The sequence below is a fragment of the Lacerta agilis genome, chromosome 7 (assembly GCF_009819535.1).
Source record: "Lacerta agilis isolate rLacAgi1 chromosome 7, rLacAgi1.pri, whole genome shotgun sequence".
NCBI classification, from domain to species: domain Eukaryota; kingdom Metazoa; phylum Chordata; class Lepidosauria; order Squamata; family Lacertidae; genus Lacerta; species Lacerta agilis.
In genome coordinates, this window is record NC_046318.1 from 7,207,648 (window position 1) to 7,231,292 (window position 23,645).

The window sequence follows — 23,645 nt, forward strand, 5'->3', positions numbered from 1 at the left end:
GCTAAAGCAGGCTTTGGCAGGGGGGTGGGGCGCCAGAAGATTGGTCTTGCCTAGGGCGGCAGAAGCCCTAGCACCGGTCCTGGTGGCCATCTCAGCTCTGCTTAAAAACCTCCAAGGAAGGAGAGTCTGTTCCTTGGAGAAAGTTCTTGTCTGGTAACTTCTGTAGGCAATCCTGCATGTTTCTCAGAAGAAGAAGCGACTACATGCTTTGCAGTTCTCCGATAATACAACAATCTGATGTAGTGAACTCTAGCAGAATGAAGTTTGATTTAAATGTACCAATTTTGCAACGACCCTTCCCAGGAATAACAGTGGGTAGAAAGCAAAACTCCTTACCCTAAATGAGGCCCTCCATTCATTAGATCAAACACCTGAGCTGGATTCAGCGACTGCTTGAATCGTCGGAGAAATTTTACACCCTGATTGTCTCCGCTCTTTGAATTGACAAAAACCAACAGAGGACTGGCACAGGATGGTGGACATGTGGCCTTCCAGAATCCTGTAAACAAAGCAAGGAATAAAATGATGTAAATATGGTTGAAGGAACCAAGTGAGTCCCATTCTTCCAACAGGATCACCAATTACTGCTTTAGCGGACAAAACAAACAAATATCCACTCTAAAAAGCCAATTCTCACTTAGCTGCGACTTTGAAAAGGTCTAATTGTCCCCATACTAATTAAAGCCAATAGGAGGGTTGGGAATTAGCTGATTAAAGTGTTCAGGGTAAGTGCACAAGTGAAAGCCGCAAGTGAGACAGAAGTAAATGACTCTTAACGAGAGGCAAGAGCGGCAACCTTTTGTTCTGCTATCTCTTTTATCGAAGAAGAGCTTGCAGATTTGCTGTGGGTTCAGACAGTGGGCAGCAGCATAGGGAAGGCAGGAGATCCACCCCCTGGCACTCTCACTGCGCCAGAGACAGGGCTGTCAAGCATCCCGTTTTCCCCGGGATTCTCCCTTATTTTAAGCAGTTTCCCGCTGCTCTCCCTTATTTTTTATTTCCCTTAAATTTCCCGTTTTTAATGGAAGCAGCTCCTCCCCTGCTGGCCAGGGACTGGGTGGGAAGACCTCGCCTACTTGGAGAGAAAAGCCTCAGCCCTCAAAGCAAGTGGGAGCCGTTTCCCGTGCTTACAGGGGGGTGTATTCCTCCCCCTGCATCAGCCCCTATCCGTTGCCACCGAGCCCCTCAGCCGGCCAATAGGGTTAGCTGGCGGGCGGAGCCTGGCTGCCTTTGAGCAGCTGCTGCTTCCTGTCCTGTTTTGATGGGATCAGACAAGAAGACGATGGGGCTCCATTGCGCGGAGCACATGGCTGCCCTCCTCTTTGCTGGCTGCCCTCCTCTTTGCTCCGCTCCAAAGCCGCTTGGAGTTTACATTGCTGCTCCACCCACTTTTGCTTCTGGCCCCGCCCACCACTGACATGTGAGTGTCCCCGGGATAGGTGAGACTGCTGATCCCTTATTTTCAAATCCGAAACTTGACAGCTATGGCCAGAGATGCCTATACACAACTGATTTGGGGCCTCTTTTGTTGAGCTGGCTGGTGGTGCACATCAGATTAAGACCAGAAAGGTGTTGGGTTTTTTTTAAAAAAAAAACAACAACTCCTTTTGTTGTTTTTAAAATCAGAAGTCACCTGGGTCACGACAAAAACTCATCAATGGGGGGGGGCAGGAGGGAGATTTTTTATTTCTGGTTTCTTTCCAGTAAAAAGCAAAGGATGTTGGGAAACAAATATAGCCATGGCAAAGAGATGGGGAAACAGCCTTTGTTAACCTTCATTAAAGCTTACAAAGAATGTGAATATCTAAATAGCTCCAGCAACCTGAGCAAAAAGCTCTTGTTAAATCGTGCTGATGGACATTATTGCCATGAAAAATCACATACAGGTCCCAATGGACATACAAAACGCTCAGCTGCTTATGACTAAATTCCAAAATCCATTTAAAGAAAGACTAAATCCAAGTGTATAATGGTCTTAGTTGATCCCAAGTGCTCATGAATCCGATTATAACCCACCCACCCCAAATTATGACACTAAAAGGGTCAGGAATTATATATAATTCCACCGGGTATTTGTGCATGTTCTGAAATGTGCCAATAGGCCGGCAGCCCTAACACAATGGGAATCATTTTCTTACAATATAATCATGGCGATATTTCTGCTAATTTAGCTATCAATTACAAATTGTAATTACAAACAGAAGGTGAACATCTGCTGGAAGCATCTGCATTGTGAAGCCTTCAAAACATAACAGGTGATGCATATATTTGCAATGTACTACACAAAGTCCAATGACAGCCACCCCCCACTTATTCTTCAAGATTCAGCTAATCCACTAAGAGCACAGTCTACTCAGAATTAAACACTATTGAGTTTATTTCCAAGTAAACTTGGGGGTCACTTGGACGACATGTCTGTGGGCAGTGTTGTGCTGCTTTTAGTGTACTGTAGCGTTGAGTTTGTAAGTGGTTAAGAAAGGATGGCTTGGACCCAGAGTAGGCCCTTCCAATTGCAGAATGATGTGCCCACTAAATAGAGAAGGAGAGAAATGACTTTCACAGATTCCTCTTTCCCCCTGAAGTTTCCTGTGCCATCTTCTCACACCTTTTGACTTCCAGTGCTCCAGAACAGACTGAGGGAATGAAAATGAAGCAGGCAGACTCTGTGAAAAATCAGCTCCCCATTCTATGAAATGGGAGGTTTGAAAATTTTAGCAAATATTTAGATTTCTTGCTTGATCTGAAAGCCCACCACTTTTTCTCAGCTTAAAACTCCTCCTAAATAAAAGAACACGAGTCATGGTTACCCTTCGTGTCAATAAGTATTTTGCACGCACGCCTCCTGAGGCGGCATGGGGACTGAATAAAGGAATGAATTGATTTATTGCGGTCACAGGGAGTAAAAGGAGGCAGCTGGCATTGGCGGCAGTGGGCGGCTCTGTGGGCAGGTGGTGAGCACATCTGCCACCTGAGGCAATCGCCCCACCTCATGGTCCTGGCTAGATAAAAAGGTAAAGGGACCCCTGACCATTAGGTACAGTCATGTCCGACTCTGGGGTTGCGGCGCTCATCTCACGTTACAGCTTCCGGGTCATGTGGCCAGCATGACTAAGCCGCTTCTGGTGAACCAGAGCAGCACACGGAAACACCATTTACCTTCCTACTGGAGCGGTACCTATTTATCTACTTGCACTTTTGATGTGCTTTCGAACTGCTATGTTGGCAGGAGCCGGGACCGAGCAACGGGAGCTCACCTCGTTGCAGGGATTCAAACCGCCAACCTTCTGAGCTGCTCTCTGGAGCAGGTGGGGGTGGGCAGAGGAAATCAGAAAAAAATCCTCCCCCTTCCTTAGCATGGAGTGTCCTTTCTGTGAGTAGAAACATACCAGTTGGCCCACAGGATCCAACTCACTGTCCTTTTCTGAAGGAGTGTCTCCACCCCCATCGATCCACCCAGACACTGAGGTCCAGCACAGAGGGCCTTCTGGCGGTTCCCTCACTGCGAGAAGCCAAGTTACAGGGAGCCAGGCAGAGGGCCTTCTCGGTAGTGGCACCCGCCCTGTGGAACACCCTCCCACCAGATGTCAAAGAGAACAACAACTACCAGACTTTTAGAAGACATCTGAAGGCAGCCCTGTTTAGGGAAGCTTTTGATGTTTGATTGATGATTGTATTTTAATATTTTGTTGGAAGCCACCCAGCCAGATGGGCGGGGTATAAATAATAAGTTGGACTTCCGGCGGCGACGCCATTGCGGGTGGTCGTGGGCTGCTTCGGCTGCGAGGCGCCCAGTCCGTCCCGGGTGTTGGAGCCCCGCTACCGCAAAGCGGGGCTCCGGTGGGGTGCGGGAAGAGCGTCCCGCACCCTGGGCTCCCCGGCTGTGCCCGTTGTGGCTCCGAACCCTTCCCTCGCTCCCCCTGTAAAGGGGGAGTGGGGGTGAAGGGACGACGGAGCCGGGCTATAGGGGACATGCCCCAACCGGGATGTAAATGCGGCGACAAATCCCGAGATGAGCGTCTAAGTTCTACCTGTCATTAATGATTTGAAAGAACCCGGTGGTTGTGAGTATTTGACTGACTTTTATACCTTTGGAACGATCCGGGGGGAAGAAGAAAGGGAGCCTGCCTCCCTCCCTTCGGGAGAAGGAAAGAAAATAACCAGTTTAAGTGACTGCTGCTACAACAATGGATATAATGTGTCTGGAATTGGAAAACTGAGACTGCTGAGATTTCCCTCTGGGGATTAAGTGGGCAGAAAATATCTCCGTTTAAAGTTTTGGTCTTTACGCTCTGCCTTCAGAAAAAATGGCGATGGGAAATTTGGGCTGACGTGGGAAACAATTGAAACAAAGGAAGGAAAAGACAGGAATTGAAATTTGACACTCACCCCCTCCCCCAACATGTTGGACTTTGTGTTTGAACTTGTTTTGAACTCTGGACTAACGGACGAAGAAATGCTCACTGTTTTGAGACTGGAACTGCTTAATCGGAAATTGAAAGTCTTGAGTGGGATAATAAATTAAAAAAAATCTACTTTCCACAGAGGAGGCTTTTCAAAAGTTTTACACAATGGAAGGAAACCTTGGCAAAGAGTTAGAAGGGATGCTTGAAGGATGGTCTGAAATGGCTGGGCGACTCCGGGAAAAAGAACCGTTCTTTGGGGGTGGCAGTCCCGGAACGGTAAAATCTGTAATATCCAGACCCCGAGGTGGGAGCTCGGGGGCAAGGGACGTGGAATTAAGATATCTACAAGAAGAAGAAGTATGGTACAAAGAAGCGGAGGAGCCCAGAAAAGAGGGGATGTGTATCCTGAAGCTCGATGCAAGGTTTGTAATGAATGCTGCCTGGATCTGTGGACATTTGGGAAAAGAAGACAACTGGAAGATTGGATCCGGCGAAAGACAGAGAAAGACAATGGACAGAGGGGGTGTGGGGTGAAGTATTAAATGTAAAACTTAAACGACTTGTTATGGTATCTGAAATCGGAGGGTGAAGGTTGTTAATTGTAAGTTTATCTTGATTAAGTAAGGAGATATTGAGATTTTATGTTAATGGCAGCATGATAAAGGACAGAAGAAATAAGTTTAGATTTTATAAGAATACTTTGTTAAGATTTATGTTAGAACATGAAGATTAAGATAATGGTGTTATCTTTATTTTAAGTTAAATTCTTTGTTTTTTTATAGAGAAAAGTTGTTATGGAAGTAAAATAGTTTTAAAACCGAAGGTGAAAAGGCAGGGGAAGTCAAACGTCAAGATTCGAAAATAGAATTTTTTTTTTTTTTTAGGTATATAAACAAGAAGAAGAATCCTGGCAATATATGTATTTGTATATGTTATGTATTTGTAGGTGTGGGTTTGGGTCTGTGTTGTGTTATGAAAATGCTAATAAATTCTTCATAAAAAAATAATAATAATAATAAGTTGTTGTTGTTGTTGTTGTTGTTATGTTCTCTTCCCTTTCTGTCTATGAACCAGAGCGCATAATTGGGAAGAGATCTCAATAACTGCCCAGTTTTGCCAGGGCATTACTTGGTGGCTGGGTGAGACAGCAAAGCTGTATGCATGTCTGTTGACAGAGAACCTCGGCACCATTTTAATATTCTGTACTTGTGCTAAGCTAACACAAGGAGAAGTGTCCCTGGTCCTGTTTGTAGACTTTATAAAATTGCAATAGGCAGCACCATCCTCTCTCCGGTCCCAACCAACACAACTGCCTTCTGCAAGGCCTTTACACTCAATCTTATTTGCAAAGCATGTCACGAAGAAATATATTAAAGGGCCTGCATACCATCAGAGTCTATGCTGTTCAGTGCTGTAGGTGGAATAATGGATACTTTGCACTGGCCAAGTGGACACTTGCGAGGGAACAAGTCTCTGCATGCAGTGTGCACCTGGAGGGGGGGGGGAGAAATGAACAAGCAATGGACCATCAACATAGTACATACAGCCTTAATGTTATGGCAACAAGCATACACCTGAGTATTGTAATAGAAACACTCATTTTTCAAGGAAAGATATAAAATTAAAGGCGTGCCGCATTCCTAAGTGACAAAGCCACAACAGGCCTGGATAATTTCAATCAATAAAATTTATTCAACCGTCAGTCAGTACACAATCATTATCCATACAAAGATTAAAACATCTAAACATCTCAAGGAGCTTAACACTAAAACATACAATGAGAAGTAGATTATACATTTAGACCCATGTCAATACTGCCGATTTTAACCTTACGGCGTTTAAGGGCCAAAAAAAGAAATTTGGCCACCAAAGGAAGTTGTGGTACCAGCGAAATTATTCAACAAAAACAAAACCTGTCTTTCTCTGTCTACTAGGCTAAATTGGCCTAGGAGTGGAGCTATAAGTTTTTGTCTAAGATCTGCATAAAATGGGCAGGTCAAAAGGATATGTTCAGTTGACTCAACCGCTCCCTGGGCACAGGGACAGGATCTCTGGGCATATGGAACTCCCCTGCATCTTCCCTACAAAACCACCGATTCCAGAACATTTAACCTAGCGGCTGTGAGGAGTCTGCGGTATTCCACATAGTGGATTTCCGCCAGATAAAGGGGCTGGTGAAATCTGGAATATCTGATCTGCCTGGATTATTTCTGGCCCCTCAAGCCTTCCGTGTATATATAGCAGTCCAGTAGGAGCATCATAAAAATTCAGTGCAAAAACAGATTGCTAACTAGTCACTGCTGGTCTGGAGTGGCCGTCTGTGCAGCATCACAGACGGATTCTGCTCCTGCACAGAGGACCCTTTGGGAACATTTCGGAGGTCTAATGAGGGAGCCCTTGAGAAGAGCGCTGTCACTTACATGCCTGCCTGGAGGCGAGACTACAAACAAGGCATGCATTTTAAAAGCAAGAAATACCCGTAAGTGGCAGAAAAGGGCAAGTTGTAAAATATCAAATAATACAGGTGAAATAAGGAAGTTTTTAATGTTTGATGTTCTACTGCAGGGGTAGGCAACCTAAGGCCCGTGGGCCAGATGCGGCCCAATCACCTTCTAAATCTGGCCCGCAGATGGTCCAGGAATCAGCGTGTTTTTACATGAGTAGAATGTGTCCTTTTATTTAAAACCATCTTGCAGAACTGTGGCTTCCACTGTAGTCAGAAGGGAACTGAGCCAGAAGGCGTCCCAATGCTCTAGGCACATTCAGATAGTGAAGACTCTCCTCTGGAAGCGGATGGGTGAGGGCAGGAGAAGTTCCTTAGTAAAATGCCTAAAACAGTCTTTCCCAACTTGAACCCTGAACTACAACACCCAATGGTCATCTGGAGGGCACCAAGTTGGAGAATACTGCTGTAGAGCCTTCCCAGGGAACATTTTTTTTTTGCTTTAGGGGTTTTATGTGCTGCTTATATGATGACGGTTTGTATTTATATTTTAACATCTTTCCTTAAACCTGTAGAGTGGTACCTCGGGTTACAGACGCTTCAGGTTACAGACACCGCTAACCCAGAAATAGCACCTCGGGTTAAGAACTTTACCTCAGGATGAGAACAGAAATCGTGTGGCGGCAGCGGGAGGCCCCATTAGCTAAAGTGGTACCTCAGGTTAAGAACAGTTTCAGGTTAAGAGCGGACCTCCGGAACGAATTAAGTTCTTAACCCGAGGTACCACTGTATAGTGCTTTTTGTCTATCCATGGGCAGAAAAGTGAGGTCAAAAGAATAAATAAAAATCACAGGACTGTACAGAAACTACAAAGAAAAAACAAATGGCTTAATGGAATATGTTGACCTTTCTGTGTCACAAATTGCGCAGTTTAAAAATAATAGCTTATTCTGATATTTAAAAAATATTCAAGGTTTCATTTTTGCTACTAAAATTTATTTGCCCATATGAGTCAGGAGTCCCTAGGGCTGGATGGCTCCTTGTACGCCTCCTTCCAGCAGCCAAGCTGGTGGCAAACGTTTTGCTCTGCTTTCCTTTGGACCCCATCAGCAAGGCTTGTTGTCTTGTCATCTAGGCAGCCCCAGGACCTCTAGACACACTGCACAGGCTTGCGCCCAGGGGAAGTCACTTTGATACTGCGAACGCAGTGGTTTGGCTTCACCTTCTGGAGGCGGACTCCATTGTCTCTCGAGACAGACCAACGCCAACCAAAAATTATGAGAACATTCTAGGAGACTCTTTTGAGGGAAAGAGACTTGTGCAATCTGAACTCACCATCGTTTTACACCAAAGGCACTTCCAATCTTGCAGTCGCAGGACGCTGCCGCAGGTCTTGTCGCAAACTGCACATTTGGCACTGACAGGCAGATTTCCTTCTAACCACTGGTGAGGCATAGCTACCTGCAGCGGAGTGTTTTAAAGGTCAAAATGGGGGGCAACAGAGGCAGGGAAATAAGCATGTCACCTTTCTTCCAAATTCACTACAGTCAAACCTCGGTTGTTGAACGTAATCCGTTCCAGAAGCCCTTTCGGCTTTCAAAATGTTCAACAACCACAGCAGAGCTTCCTGCACTCAAGCAGAAGCCGCGTTGTACGTTCGGCTTCTGAAAAATGTTCGAAAACTGGAACACTTACTTCCGGGTTTTCGGCGTTCAGGAGCCAAAACATTCCAAAATGAAGGCTTTTGGGAACTGAGGTTTGACTGTACCATATTCACTGCTTCCCCACCCACACAACCCATTTTAAAAACGATTACAGTCGTGCCAAACACAGTCATGTCAAACTAAGTTGCACTCAAAATAGTCCCAGAAATTAATGGATCTAAGTTAGCCATTACTTTCAAAGGGGTTTACTCTGAAAAAGACTTAACGCTGGATACAACCCCTGAGGTTTTGGATTTGATATCCCGCTTTATCACTACCCGAAGGAGTCTCAAAGCAACTAACATTCTCCTTCCCCTTCCTCACCCACAACAAACACTCTGTGAGGTGAGTGGGGCTGAGAGACTTCAGAGAAGTGTGACTAGCCCAAGGTCACCCAGCAGCTGCATGTGGAGGAGCGGAGACACGAACCCGGTCCACCAGATTACAAGTCTACTGCTCTTAACCACTACACCACACTGGCTCTCAGTGGTTCTGAACCAAAGAGATCTGAGTACATATATGCCTTGATGCAGGAGTTCCCCCTTCCAGTCGCCTAATGAAACGCCTGTTTCACGGGGTGGACAACCCCCCCCCCCCAGTTTCAGAACTGGCTTTCTAGGGTCAGGATGCGCTGTTGCTGGAAGGAGAGAAGTTGGCACAGCAGCGTCAACCCTTGTGGACAACTGCCATTGTCAATAGCCCCCCAACTACACTTCACTGCCAGTGTAGCTTAACTTGTGTCAAACACATCAACGGAGCAGGTCGCTGGAGGAAGCGATGTGGTGTGGGAACCTTGACAAAGCACCCCTTGCCAAGCAGCCCACTGTGTTGGGAAGTGAGGAGAGCAACAGAACCCCAGAGGCAGCAGCTATATCTCAATACCCGGAGCAAGGGGCTGGCTTTCCTCTAGTGGACCACAGGTGAGATTACTTTGGGTGTTATGGGTTTCTTTGCGTATTAAGGCTTCAATCCAGCAGGATTAAATTTGCTAAAAAACATCCAATGTAGACAAGATCCATAATCACTTAAAATTAGCATTGCCCTACCTATTAGCAAATGTTTCATTTTTCTACAAAAAACCGAAGCATGTGCAGGGTGCTGCCTGCATTTCTGAGAAATACTTACACCATCTTCATCCTCAATAATGTCTTTTCCAACTGAAGTCAAAGTAGTCCATTTGCAACTGTTTATTGCTCTGACTGCACATCTTTTATGAGCCTTAAACTTGCACACTGGATGAAAAGACACACATAATCTTTGAATGATTCACATCATCTTTCAGAAGCTTAATCAAAGGCAGATCACTTCATTACACAAATAGGTAATGTTAAAAATGTAAATTGTTCAAAAGGTAACAGTTTAGTTCGAATCCTTTCCCAGCAGTGCGCTGGAAGAGTGTTCATCTCACACTTTTGCCAACTCTACCAAACTACTGAGAGACTCATCTTGCAGGGTCATTTATTTAGTTAGTTAAATTTACAGACCCCTTAATCAAAAGGCTCTCTAAGCAGTGTGCAAATAAAACTGGACATAAAACGGAGGTAAAATCCACAAAACAATTGAAAAACTATCGAATATAAACTATACATCAAGGCAGGCTTATCAAAACAAAACAAAAAACTGTTCTGCGGGCGTATAAAATGACATAGCAAAGCTGTATATCAGTTTATACACATAAGCAGTCAAGGCAGTGCAGGTCCACTACCAGCAGACCGCTGTCTGTGGTACCTTCGTAGATAGGTGGTTAAAGGTAAGCACCCCTGGATGGTTACGTCCAGTCAAAGGCAACTATGGGGTGTGGCGCTCATCTCGCTTCAAGCCAAGGGAACCGGTGTTTGTCCACAGACAGCTTTCCAGGTCACATAGCCAGCATAACTAAACCGCTTCTTGCACAACGGGACACCGTGACGGAAACCAGAGCACACGGAAACGCCATTAACTTCCCGCTGCAGTGCTACCTATTTATCTACTTGCACTGGAGTGCTTTCGAACTGCTAGGCTGGCAGGAGCCGGGACAGAGCAACGGGAGCTCACTCTGTTGCAGGGATTCGAACTGCCGACCTTCTGATCGGCAAGCCCAAGAGGCTCAGTGGTTTAGACCACAGCGCCACCCGCATCCCCATGGGTGGTTAGACACCACAGTAAGCATCCAAGAGAAAGTGGAGCCTTGCTTGCTTGCTTGCAGGAGTCCACTGTGGGAATTGCCAGCTTCACAGCACAAGGGCTAATGTGGAGAGGCACAAGGCTGTCCATGGATCCCCATAGGATATGGAAAAGCCCAGCTCTCCTCCTGCCGCAGTACTGCAATGCACAGGCACTGGCAAAAGGGTGTAACGAGAAGAGCCTGACAGTCAGAAGGACAGGAACTTCCTGCTTTGCATGGGAAGCAAGGATCTCCTGAACCGGATCGGGCTGCCCATCTACTGGGCACCACAGTTCAAGAAGGATACTGACAAGCTGGAACGTGTCCAGAGGAGGGCAACCAAAATGGTCAAAGGCCTGAAAACGTTGCCTTATGAGGAACGGCTTAGGGAGCTGGGTATGTTTAGCCTGGAGAAGAGAAGGTTAAGGGGTGATACGATAGCCATGTTCAAATATATAAAAGGATGTCATATAGAGGAGGGAGAAAGGTTGTTTTCTGCTGCTCCAGAGAAGCGGACACGGGGCAATGGATTCAAACTACAAGAAAGAAGATTCCACCTAAACATTAGGAAGAACTTCCTGACGGTAAGAGCTGTTCGACGGTGGAATTTGCTGCCAAGGAGTGTGGTGGAGTCTCCTTCTTTGGAGGTCTTTAAGCGGAGGCTTGACAGCCATCTGTCAGGAATGCTTTGATGGTGTTTCCTGCTTGGCAGGGGGTTGGACTGGATGGCCCTTGGGGTCTCTTCCAACTCTATGATTCTATGATTCTATACTTAATGTTGTCAGTACTTAAAATGTATCCCAACCTTTATTCCAGTTTGTAAGGAAGTGGTTCCCACTTCATAGATGGAAAGCTGAGGCTTATGGACCGTGGTTTGTGAAAGCCGCCTAAGGAAACCATGGCTTATGGGATCTGAAGAGATAATGGATGTAAACCCTTGCAGCAGTATAGCTACTGTTTATTATAATTAAAGAATGTTGCCTGCAAGCTTCTAACCACCCCAGAAACTTTGTGTTGGTAGTTGTCCAAGAACAGCTGCTCTCTCCAAATGCCTTGGTTGATTAAAAAAAAGCAAAAGCTCTAATCTGACAAGATCCATGTCCTGGGACTTGCAGTTTAACTTGTCAGACAGCGTAATAGCTGTCTTGAAGGATTACACAAAACCTGTTATTTTGTTTCTAAGAATACAAATATGCACAGCAGGGTTTAAACACACACACACCCCAGAAGTAGATTTCAGATACTAGGAAGTAAACTCTCATTTTGGATGGTAATAAAAATTCATACGGCAAGAGGGCCTTCTCGGTAGCGGCGCCCTCCCTGTGGAACACCCTCCCTTTAGATGTCAAGGAAATAAACAACTGTCTGACTTTTAGGAGACATCTGAAGGCAGCCCTGTTTAAGAAAGTTTTTGAGGATTGATGTTTTCATTATGTTTTTAGATGTGTTTTAAGCCGCCCAGAGTGGCTGGGGAAACCAGCCAGATGGGCAGGGTATAAATAATATTTTTTTTATTAAAATACATTATTAAACAGGGACGTACAGTGTTCCACTCTACCTCGAATGCACGACCCTTGTGGCAGTTAGGAGCGGGTAGGAAGCCCTTCTGGAAAATCTGGTGATGAAGGTTTGGTGAACACCTTTCAGTGTGATGAGTGCAGTCCAGAGACTTGCCTTCAGGGCTATGTAGGGGGCACCTATGAAGCCAACCTGTTAGATCAACCAGAGTTGTGGGGCCCTGGGAGGGGATGAAGCAGGAAGGCCTCTCTACTCACCTGAAAAAGGAGGGCCTGAGGAAAGGGGTATGTGGAATCGGGTGGCTGTCCACAGCTGGTTATGATCAGTTTAATATCTCGCACCGTGGTTCTCTACGGTGGATCTAGTCCATTAATCCAGAATGCGGCAGCTAGACTGGTGACTGGGAGCGGCCGCCGAGACCACATAACACCTGTCTTGAAAGACCTACATTGGCGCCCAGTACGTTTCCGAGCACAATTCAAAGTGTTGGTGCTGACCTTTAAAGCCCTAAACGGCCTCGGTCCTGTATACCTGAAGGAGCATCTCCACTCCCATCGTTCAGCCCGGACACTGAGGTCCAGCTCTGAGGGCCTTCTGGCTGTTCCCTCGCTGCGAGAAGCCAAGTTACAGGGAACCAGGCAGAGGGCCTTCTCGGTAGTGGCACCCCCCCTGTGGAACGCCCTCCCACCAGGTGTCAAAGAGAAAACCAACTACCAGACTTTTAGGAGACATCTGAAAGCAGCCCTGTTTAGGGAAGCTTTTGATGTTTAATAGATTATTGTATTTTAACATTCTGTTGGAAGCCGCCCAGAGTGGCTGGGGAAACCAAGTCAGATGGGCGGGGTATGTATGTATGTATAAATAAATTATTATTATTATTATTATTATTATTATTATTATTATTATTATTATTATTAACTTAACAAATGTGACCCAGCTTCCTCAGCCTTGTGTCTTGCATCCTTCTTTCCCAGAGTGTGTTGCAAACAGCTGTATTCACAGAAACCCAGCTTTGCAAGCTCCTGCTCATGTGCAGAATTCCTACATGTGAGTAGCAACTCACACATTTGGGTTGATCTACAAACAACCAAATGCAACACACTGTTGCTGCTAGATGATGACGTGGCATGACGGATGTGGCTGAAAGTTCAGCTCTATAAAGCCAACACAAGAATTAAACAATACAATATATAGACATGGGGGGGACGGATGGACGACAAAACAGCCTTGTTGTTTTCCTAGGAAATGAATTTCCTAAAAGAAGGCATTTGGAGGAGAGGGCCAACGTGGCCAAGCTAACAATGAAGAAAACAAGGGTCACAAGAATCCTGAAAGGTTCTTTTCAGGAACCCCTACATTTTAAAAGCAAAAAACATTGCAGGGGGTCGGACTAAATGATTTTATGGTGTTCACTGAAGCTCAGTAGTGAATTATTACTTAGTTTAATATGATATACATTATTGTACTGCGTGTCACCACTTAATTATGTGATGTCGATATTATTATTATTATTATTATTATTATTAATAATAATAATAATAATATATTTTTTATTTCTACCCCGCTCTTCCCAATCCAAAAACCGGGCTCAGGGCAGCTAACAACAAATACAAGACAATGATTAAAACAACTTAAAAAACAGCATAAAAAACAAACATCAGTGGGATCCCCAGGGCTAACTGACCAAGTTAGTCATGCTAGGCCAGTAGGGAGACCAGGGAGGAATTTTAATGTGGGGACCCAGAAGGGTTTCTTCAGAAAAAAAGGGAAGGGGGAAAGGAATAGGGGATCAGGCTAGATTAAAGGCCAGGCGGAATAACTCTGTCTTACAGGCCCTGTGGAAGGAGGTCAGGGCCCTAGTCTTGTGGGACAGAGTATTCCACCAGGTCGGAGCCAACACTGAAAAAGCCCTGGTCCTTGTGGAAGATAATCTGGGCCCATGACCCTTAAGCTATTGTTATTTGTGGACCTTAATGTCCTCTGTGGGGCATACCAGGAGAGGAGGTCCCGTAAGTACAAGGGTCCTAAGCCTAAGATAATACAAAATGGTGGTGGGGGCTGCCGTCGCCTTTACCTTCACAGGACAGGCCATGAGAAGTAACTCCGGAAAGGCTCTCTCTGCAGACATTGCAGAAGGTGGGTCGAGCGTGGGAACAGGCGTACCAGTTATGCATCCCTGAGAAATGTTCCACATTGAACTGTGCAGCCTAATAAAGGAGAAATTAAGACAGGTTTGCAGCAAGAGGACATCACTACAGCAGCAGCTAAAACCACCTCATGTTTGAAAAACTCACCCTTCCAAAACAATACTCCCCAGGCTCTTTAAACAAAAGGAACGTGAACTAGATGCATAAATCAGGTTTAACCAAATCTCCATTTTAGTTTCATGGATTTTTCACACCGCATCAGGGACATACACCTTTTCTTCCCCATTTACAGCACCTTGAAAACCCGGCAATATTTCAGTTTTTTAAAGCGCAAGATGCGCAGCGTTCCTTTTACCTCATAATGTTCCCGGGACTGTACGGACTTCAGAGAGCTGATCCAATCCTCCATCTCTTTTCTGTTCTCTGCACACAATATTAATCTCCTGAATGGTGTGATTATCTGGAAAAAGAACAACAACACTTGATATGATGACTCCGAATTGCTATAAGGAGGACAAGGTAACAAAGAACACAGAAAAAGCAAGGTCATATAAATCTTGTAAAATACTGATCACCTTAATAAATTCCAAAGACAAAAAAATTAGTTATAGGTTGTAAATGTTTTCCTGTGTAATTCTCTAACATTTTCTCCTGCCAGTTTTTGTATCACACATTGATTAGGATTTTTTTTTTAAAAAAACAATTTAATACATATGTAGTGTCATATAGAATTATTGAATTGAAGAGCTGCGAGGGGTCCCAAAGGGTCTTCTAGTCCAATAATCGCTCTACAATGCAGGAATCTCAGCTGAAGTATCCCTGAAGGAGTCCACAACCTCCACGGTCGAACAGCTCTTACCCCTAGAAAGTTATTCCTGATGTTTAATATATATGCGTGCATGTGCAGATAAAGGCAGGAGATATTTAGAGAGGGAGAGGAATTCTTGTTTATTTCTAGCAGCAAATTCAGATACTACAAATTCATCACCCTTCTGAGAACAGGTTGTAAGGATATTTAATATATTTTATATTCCAATGTTCAGTATGACGCTGCATTTATATTACTTTGCAATCAAAATAAGATATGTGTGTGTATAAAGCGTAGGGAAAGCAGTGAGTGAAGACAATACTTGTGGTTTATATTGGTACCCTTAACTTAAAAAGCCAAACAACATAAACCTTTAAGCAGCAAGCATTCAGAAGAGGCATGAATCACCTCCCTGGCCCAGACAGCTGTCACCTCCCTGGAGGTTTTTATCAGCCAAGACGGACACATTCTCAAGCCTTAACAACTGAAACTCATCCAATATAATGGGACTAGACTGTGCTCTGGACGCCCCTTGAGATTCATCTGCTGTAACAGCCGAGTCAAGAGCCCGGTGGATCCAAGCGATTGTACACAAATGCTTCGCAAACAAGTCACAGTGAGCTACCATTGGTTTGCCAACCTCCTCTGGGCCAGGGCTTCTACAGGGGCGCCAGTCATACAGTCAAACCCCGATTCTCGAACAGCTCCGTTTTTGAACGTTTCAGCTCCCAAACACCAAAAACCCGGAAGTAAACGCTTCGGTTTTCAAACGTTCCTCGGACACGGCTTCCGCTTGAGGGCAAGAAGATCTTGCAACCAATCGGAAGCCGTTCCTCGGTTGTTGAACCAGAACGGATTATGTTCGGCAACCATGGTTTGACTGTACCAGGTGGGAAATCTCCCAAGGCCATCTGGAATTCCATCATCCTCCAAGGATGGACCATCTTAACAGATCCCCAGCCTCTGTAGAGGGGGAAAGGAGCTGAAAGTCTAAATCTCAACAGGAAGTGATCTGACCGCGACATGGGACTGATGTCGATACTCCCTGCTTTCAGATCACCCTCTTTCTGCCATGTGTTGGGCCGGTCACATGGTGGGACAGCCACAGAAACAAACAAGACCTCAAAGAGCAGGAGACCTCCAATAGCTTGATCCTGAATCTCTCTGCTGGAAATAAAATAACTGTTCTGATGACCTGGACATTGCTTAACTAACTGTTCTTCTGTGAGTGGCCAGGTGTTAAGATGTACGTCCCTCCTATAATATTGTCCCTCCCCTTCCTAATTCCTTAAGTGTGTCTCTTTGTCCATGCTATAGAATAATTGATGGTTTATAGCAGGGATCAGCAAACTTTTTCAGCAGGGGGCCGGTCCACTGTCCCTCAGACCTTGTGGGGGGCCAGACTATATTTTGGGAAAAAATAATAATGAATGAATTCCTATGCCCCACAAATAACCCAGAGATGCATTTTAAATAAAAGGACACATTTTACTCATGTAAAAACACGCTGATTCCCGGACTGTCCGCGGGCCGGATTGAGAAGGCAATTGGGCCGCATCCGGCCCCCAGGCCTTAGTTTGGGGACCCCTGGTTTATAGGTTACATGCTCTCGTCAAATGAAAGAAATGTTTCAATAAACACGCTCCTCTTAAGAACACTAGGAGGAATTCCACTGTCACAAGTATTAAAAGGGCAAAACTCAAAAGCATTTTACAACTTGTTAGAACATCAAGAATATTGGAGACATACCGTAAAGCTGTTGTTAACATTTTTTGTGCTTGATTCAGCCACACTGGCATCGGACAAGTCGACTTCATCGAAGATTAAAGACTGTGAAAAGAACACAGAGGATGCTTTTCATTTTCTGCATACACCAGAATGTTACTTGCCTGTTATCTTTTCAGGGGTTTTTTTAAAGTAAAGGCCAGGGGAATCAGTCAATGCTCCTAAACGTAAGACGTTTAGGGTTGTAGCCAACGTTACTGTTGCATACTCAGTTGGAACAAGAGGCAGAGGCTGTGTAGGTTCCAAAAGTCCTTTATTATTGAAAACAGAACTAGACTTCAAGAACAGCCATGTTGCCTGTGAGCCTGCCCGAGCCAGACTGGCTAGCTGCTGCTAAACTCTGTTAGTTAACTTGTTTCCCATAGGAGTGTTCACCCACCAAGCTCGTCTGTAATTGGCTAGGTCGCGCCAGGAGGCGGACCCTGTAAGGTGGTTGAACAGCTCCTATTGGTTCCCATACACAACACCCCTCCCCCCAAATTCCAAACATTATGAACAAATAAAATCTTTAAGGTGTGTTGGACGTTTACGTTCTCTTTGGGACCGTCGCAGTTCCGGAGTCTGCACCTGCGACTGAGGAACATCTCCAAGTCCCTGTTTGCTGATTGGTGCCATCAACCGAGGCGGCTCTGCAGGTGTTGCCGGTTGCGGGGCTGCTGTGGGCACCGGCCCAGGATCGCACTGTTGAGGTGTCTCGGTTGGCGGCACACCCTCCGTTTCCCCACTTGTCCCAGTTGCCAAGTCACCAGCTGCGTCTGTTGCACTACCCTGTGGTTCCGCTGGCCGTACTGGGTCGGGAGATGACCGGGGTCTGATCTGGTCGAGGTGTCTTTTCCAAACCAGTCCACCCTCCAGCCTCACCTCATAGGAAACCGGCCCTGTACAACGCTCAATGGTGCCTGGTACCCAACCTGGTCCAAACCCATAGTTCCGAACATATACAGGATCCCCTGGGGCAAATCCCTTAGGTGCTTTCCGCTCCACGGTGTGTGGTCGCTGCTCTAAGGCCCTGTCGGGATGTATGCGATCCAGGAGAGTAGTGAGCCTCCTTCCCATAAGCAACTCAGCTGGGCTATGGCCAGTGGTTGCACTTGGGGTGACGTGTTGAGCCAACAAAAACTCTGATAAACGGAGGGACCAGTCTCCCTGTATTATACGCCTGAGCGCATCTTTAGTTGTGCGAACCATACGTTCTGCTTGGCCATTGGTGGCTGGATGAAAGGGAGCTGACCTGATGTGGCGGATTCCATTCTTAGACACAAACTCTTGGAATTCCGCTGAAGTGAAAGCTGTTCCATTGTCACTCACCAGGGTGTCAGGCAAGCCGTGTGTGGCAAATAACTTCCTGAGTGAGTTTATAGTCGCCCTACTGGACATGGTGGAGGTCGGTGTCACCTCGAGCCACTTGGAATGGGAATCCACCACGATGAGGAACAGTTGGCCCTGGAAGGGCCCTGCATAATCTATGTGCACCCTGGACCATGGGGACCGTGTGGATTCCCAGGACTGAACTGGTGCCTTGGGGGGATCCGGCCGCGACACTTGGCAGGGTTCACAATGTTTAACCCACCCTTCAATCTCGGCATCTATGCCCGGCCACCAGACGTAACTCCGGGCCAGTGCCTTCATCCGGACTATTCCCGGATGGGACACGTGCAAACCTTCTAAGACCTTTCTCCTAAGTGAGGGGGGAACTATGACTCGGCTACCCCACAGTATACACCCCCTGTGTGACGACAACTCGTCTTTGCGAGCTGTGAAGCTTGAGAATTCCGGTCCTGGCTTTTCAGGCCAACCCCTCCCCACCCACTCTGCAACACGAGCCAACAACCTGTCTTTCGCTGTTGCAGCAGCCACGTCTTTCACATGTAGGGGTTGGTCAGGTAAGTCCTCCAGTTGCATTATCTGGTGAGCCGGAGCAGGATCTGGACCATTCTCGGGCAGCGGTAAGCGGCTGAGAGCATCAGCGTGCCCCATGGCTTTTCCGGGTCGGTGCTCTAAGGAATATTGATAGCCGGCCAAGAAAATGGACCAACGCAGAACCCGAGGGGAGAGCGTCTGAGGCGTCTGGCGATCGGGGGCAAGGAGTCCCAAGAGAGGCTTATGGTCTGTCACGATAGTGAAGGGCCGGCCATAAAGGAAGTCATGAAATTTTTTTACTCCTTTAACCACTGCCAGACCCTCCTTATCAATCTGGGAGTAATTGCGTTCTGCTGGTGTGAGGGTTTGGGAGAAGTACGCCACTGGGACTTCTCTTCCGTCCGATAGTTGGTGGCCCAGAACCGCGCCCACCCCGTACGGGGAAGCGTCGCACGCCAACACAACTGGGAGATTTTCATCAAAATGCATCAACACCGAATTAGAGATAAGCAATTCTTTGACCCCTTGGAAGGATTTTGCCTGTCGTGGGCCCCACACCCAACATGCTTTTTTGTCCAAAAGCCTGTGCAAGGGCTCGGCCACTGCCGCCTTGTGTGGCAGGAACGCATGGTAGAAATTGAGGAGTCCCAAAAAAGCTTGCAATTCTGCCTTGTTCTTAGGGGCGGGGGCATCACAAATGGCACGCACCTTGTCCTCGGTTGGATGGAGGCCGTCTGCATCCACTCGGAACCCCAAGAAGTCCACGCTGTTCACTCCCAATAGGCACTTTTTCTGTTTGACCTTAAGTCCTGCCGCCTGGAAGCGTTGTAGCACTGTCCTTAAGCTAGCGGCGAAGTCCTCCCTCGACGGCGCAGCGATCAACACATCGTCGAAGAACGGCGTGACTCCAGGGATGCCTTTAAGAAGATGGTCCATTAGACTCTGGAATACTCCTGGAGCCACGCTGATTCCAAACTGCAGACGTTTAACTCTGAAGGCGCCCTTATGGGTAACTATTGTTTGGGCGTCAGCTGTGGCCTCATCCACGGGTAGCTGCTGGTACGCTTGTGCCAAGTCCAGTTTTCCGAAGACCTTGGCCCCAGCCAGGTTGGCCAATACATGGCTCACTATTGGAACCGGGTAAGCATGGTCCTGCAGGGCCCGGTTCAGGGTGCACTTGTAGTCACCACAAATGCGGACTGAGCCATCAGGTTTAACCGGGGTGACAATTGGAGTTTCCCATGAGCCCGATGTAACCGGCTCTAAAACTCCCTGTGCCACTAAACGGTCCAGTTCCTCCTCAATTTTGGGTTTGAGCGCAAACGGAACTCTACGAGCCTTGACCCTAATGGGTTGCACCATGGGATTGATCTGTAGGGAGATCGGGGGTCCCTTGTAAAGGCCCAAGGTTCCGTCAAAAACTGATGGAAACTCCTGGCAGATTGACTCAAATCCTGTCCCAGGTGAAATTTGATTTAGTCCTGACACGCTTAAGCCTAACGGGCCAAACCACGCCAAACCCAAAAGGCTGGTAAAGGGCCCCTTAGTTATGATGAGGTCCAATTTCTTAATGTGATTCTTAAACTGAACCTTGAAAGTGCCCATACCCCTTAGCTGAATTATATTTCTCTGGAAGTCTCGTAACACCACAGTGGCTGGTCGGAGAGGTGGGGGCCGTTTGGGAAAAAGCTCTCTAAATGTCTTGTCCGATATTATGGAATACGATGAGCCGGTATCCAGCTCCATATTGCACGGCTTTCCCTCGATTCTAACTTGCACCCTAAGCTTATTAGATCCCAGGGATGGAAACTGATATACCCTGTCTGAAGAGATTGACTGCAACTCCACCTCTTCGAGGGCCTCGTGCACGCGTTGTCTGGGTCGTATTCCTGCGTTCTTGGAACGGCAGACACGCATGATGTGCCCGGCTTTGCCACAGCCTCGACACGTGACGTCACGGAACCTGCATGTCTTACGATCATGGTTCTCTCCACAACTGGCACAGGTGCTGTGTGGGTTGGACTGATGCTGGTTCGACTTGCGCGCAGCTTGGGAGCGGCGGTTGCGGTCGGGTTGGCCTAGGGTTCGATGGACATCCTCGGGGGAATCGCCAGAAGATGAACGGTCTCGCTGAACACGATGGGTCCCCCCTTCTGCTCGGGAAATTGGGGCCCTTCCGTGGGCATTATCCTTCTCGAAAGCCATGGCCATGTTCATGGCTGTGGCCATCGTGATGTCATCTTTCGCCAGCAGCTTGCGGCGGAGATGGCTGTCTCGCACGCCAACGATGAACCTTTCCAACAGACGCTCCTCCAGGTTAGTGAATTGACAATACATCGCAATTTCCCTGAGAGCAGCAATATACTCATTTACTGACTCATGCGCTTGTTGCTCTCTGTGGGCAAAATCGTAACGGCGGTGGTTCTTTGACGGCTGGGGTGCAAGGTGCCCTGTCATTGCCTTTGTTAGCTCATCGAAAGAGCAGTCCTCAATGTTCTTAGGTGCCATCAAACCCTCCAGTAAGGTGATGGCAGAACTTCCCAGCACGGTGAGAAGCACATCTACTTTATCAATTTCCCTAGTAAACCCTTGAAGCCGAACATAGCTCTTTATTCGGCGGAGCCATTGAGGCCATTGCTCGGAATGGCTCAAGTCAAAGTCTGGTGGTGGCCTAGTCAGCCCAGCGGCCATTTTCGTACCTTGAGCTGTCGCTTGTGTGGTGGTGGTCGATTCCGAAGGAGCTGCTGACCCTTCTTCGCCACCGGAGTTCTCCGCAGAGTCCAGCGTGACTGGATGTCTCACTCACATTGAGCGGCAGGGCGGTGCTGCAGTGACACTCAGGCCTCAAGTCCAGGCCTCCAACTCAGGCTCACTGTGTGTGGCAGGCCGGTGCTGCAGTATCAACTTAGGCCTCAAATCCAGGCCTACAACTCAGGCCTACAACTCAGGCCTTAAAACTGGCTGGGCAAGCATCCCATCCTCGTCGCCAGTGTTGCATACTCAGTTGGAACAAGAGGCAGAGGCTGTGTAGGTTCCAAAAGTCCTTTATTATTGAAAACAGAACTAGACTTCAAGAACAGCCATGTTGCCTGTGAGCCTGCCCGAGCCAGACTGGCTAGCTGCTGCTAAACTCTGTTAGTTAACTTGTTTCCCATAGGAGTGTTCACCCACCAAGCTCGTCTGTAATTGGCTAGGTCGCGCCAGGAGGCGGACCCTGTAAGGTGGTTGAACAGCTCCTATTGGTTCCCATACACAACAGTTACACACGTGCAGCATATTTCCATGTGTGCAACAGATCTTCCCTGCAGTCTCTCTCAAAATCTCCTCCAGAGGATTAGGGTGTATGCCGAACTGGGGCTTTGAACCGGGTGAAATGAAGCTTAGCTTCGCCCCTGGCTTGATATGTGGCATTATGTTATGACTGGGAGAACTAAGCACAGTTCACTGCTACACCCTGCCATGAAGAAAGCCTACATGAAGAAAGAAAGAACCAGAAGAGAAGGTTACGGGATATGAGAAGTCGAGAGTGGTTTCCAAGCAATGTACAGTCATACCTCGAGCTGTGTTTGCTTCACGTTGCGTTTTTTCAGGTTACGAACGCGGCAAACCCGAAAGTGTTTACTTCCGGGTTCGCCACTTTGTGCATGCGCAGGAGCGCTCTATCGCGTCACGCGCAGAAGCGGTGCTCTACTTACGGACTTTTCAGGGTGCGAACAGCACCCCAGAACGGATCGCGTCTGTAAGTAGAGGTAGCGCAATCTTGGCTCAACCTCCAGTCATATTTTGACTGACAGAACACTCCAGCCCAACAAACCAGCAAACTCTCTTTCCACCCTCTCGGTCCAAAAACATTACAGGGCCTTCACCCTGGTGCCCTTTCATGCGCTCCTCCATGTGCGCCAGTGCCCCAGTGAGGCCAACGGGGTGACCCATGTCCTCCTGTGCTGCTCCTTGCGTTGTGAGTTGCGTACAATCTTTATTGAACCCTTCCTAGTAAACCTTCCTGGACAATCAGGTCCATTTTATATCAATATGTATCTGCTACTACGCTCAGTCTAGCCAAGCACTGCAATGGAGCAACCAAAACTGATTCTAGGTGCTCTGCGGTTTCCCTCGTTGGAGTTTGCGACAGGATCACATCTCTTAAGTTTGTTTTACTTCATTTTTTTTTTAAATACCCATTTCCATTCTATTCTATTCACTTTTACTCTATTATACACATTTAGATAATGTGCTGTATGTGTTTCTTGCTTTATTGTTTTGGGGTTGAACACTGAGACTGCAACAAAAAATATTTGATTTGATTTGATTTGACTATTACTTCAGTGGCTCTGCTAACGAAACAGGCGAAGGCTGTTTTCACCACCTATCTCTCGCTTTCTCTATAGCTAGGATATTTAAATTTACCATTAGGCAATTGTCAGATCTGCGTTAGGGTTCCTCGCGAGTAATCAGGCATGAGCCTCAACTGCCTTTTAACAGTTTATTGGTGCAGACTATTTGCAGTGCAGAGAACATGAAAACATGACCGTCCTAGTCGCTCGCAGAATCCGGGAGTGCCGGTTTCCGGCTGTGACCCCAACATAAGAATTTCGGCACCCCAAAGCGCCGCCTCCCCGGTCTCCTTTTGACCCTTCTGTGCAACTGGGGCGACGGAAGTGGCGTGCTCCCCTCGGAGCGAAACTCATGAGGCGTGCTGGGGCTTTCGAGCCTGCCTCTCCACTGGAGGAGGTGCCGCTTTCCCCGCTTGAAGAGGTTTCACTACTGAGGAGGTGTCAGGGCTCTCGGTACATCGACAAGACCTCCCGCCCTGCTGAGGGCAGTTCCCTGACAGG

General features: G+C 47.1%; 1 protein-coding gene across 4 annotated transcripts in view; it reads right to left on the reverse strand.

Annotated features, from left to right (window-relative positions):
* The window catches only part of DGKH (diacylglycerol kinase eta), a 103,183-nt gene that overhangs the window by 35,110 nt on the left and 44,428 nt on the right, over positions 1–23,645 (reverse strand). For all 4 annotated transcript variants that reach the window (XR_004427002.1, XM_033154303.1, XM_033154304.1 and 1 more), the window contains exons 3-9: positions 16,915–16,995; positions 14,713–14,817; positions 14,285–14,417; positions 9,675–9,781; positions 8,182–8,307; positions 5,791–5,893; positions 337–499 (exon numbers count right to left, since the gene is read on the reverse strand). Coding sequence is in view for 3 of the 4 variants with exons in the window: in XM_033154303.1 (XP_033010194.1) it covers positions 337–499; positions 5,791–5,893; positions 8,182–8,307; positions 9,675–9,781; positions 14,285–14,417; positions 14,713–14,817; positions 16,915–16,995 (818 nt within the window). In the remaining variant the exon portion in view is untranslated. The remainder of the gene's footprint in view (positions 1–336; positions 500–5,790; positions 5,894–8,181; positions 8,308–9,674; positions 9,782–14,284; positions 14,418–14,712; positions 14,818–16,914; positions 16,996–23,645) is intronic.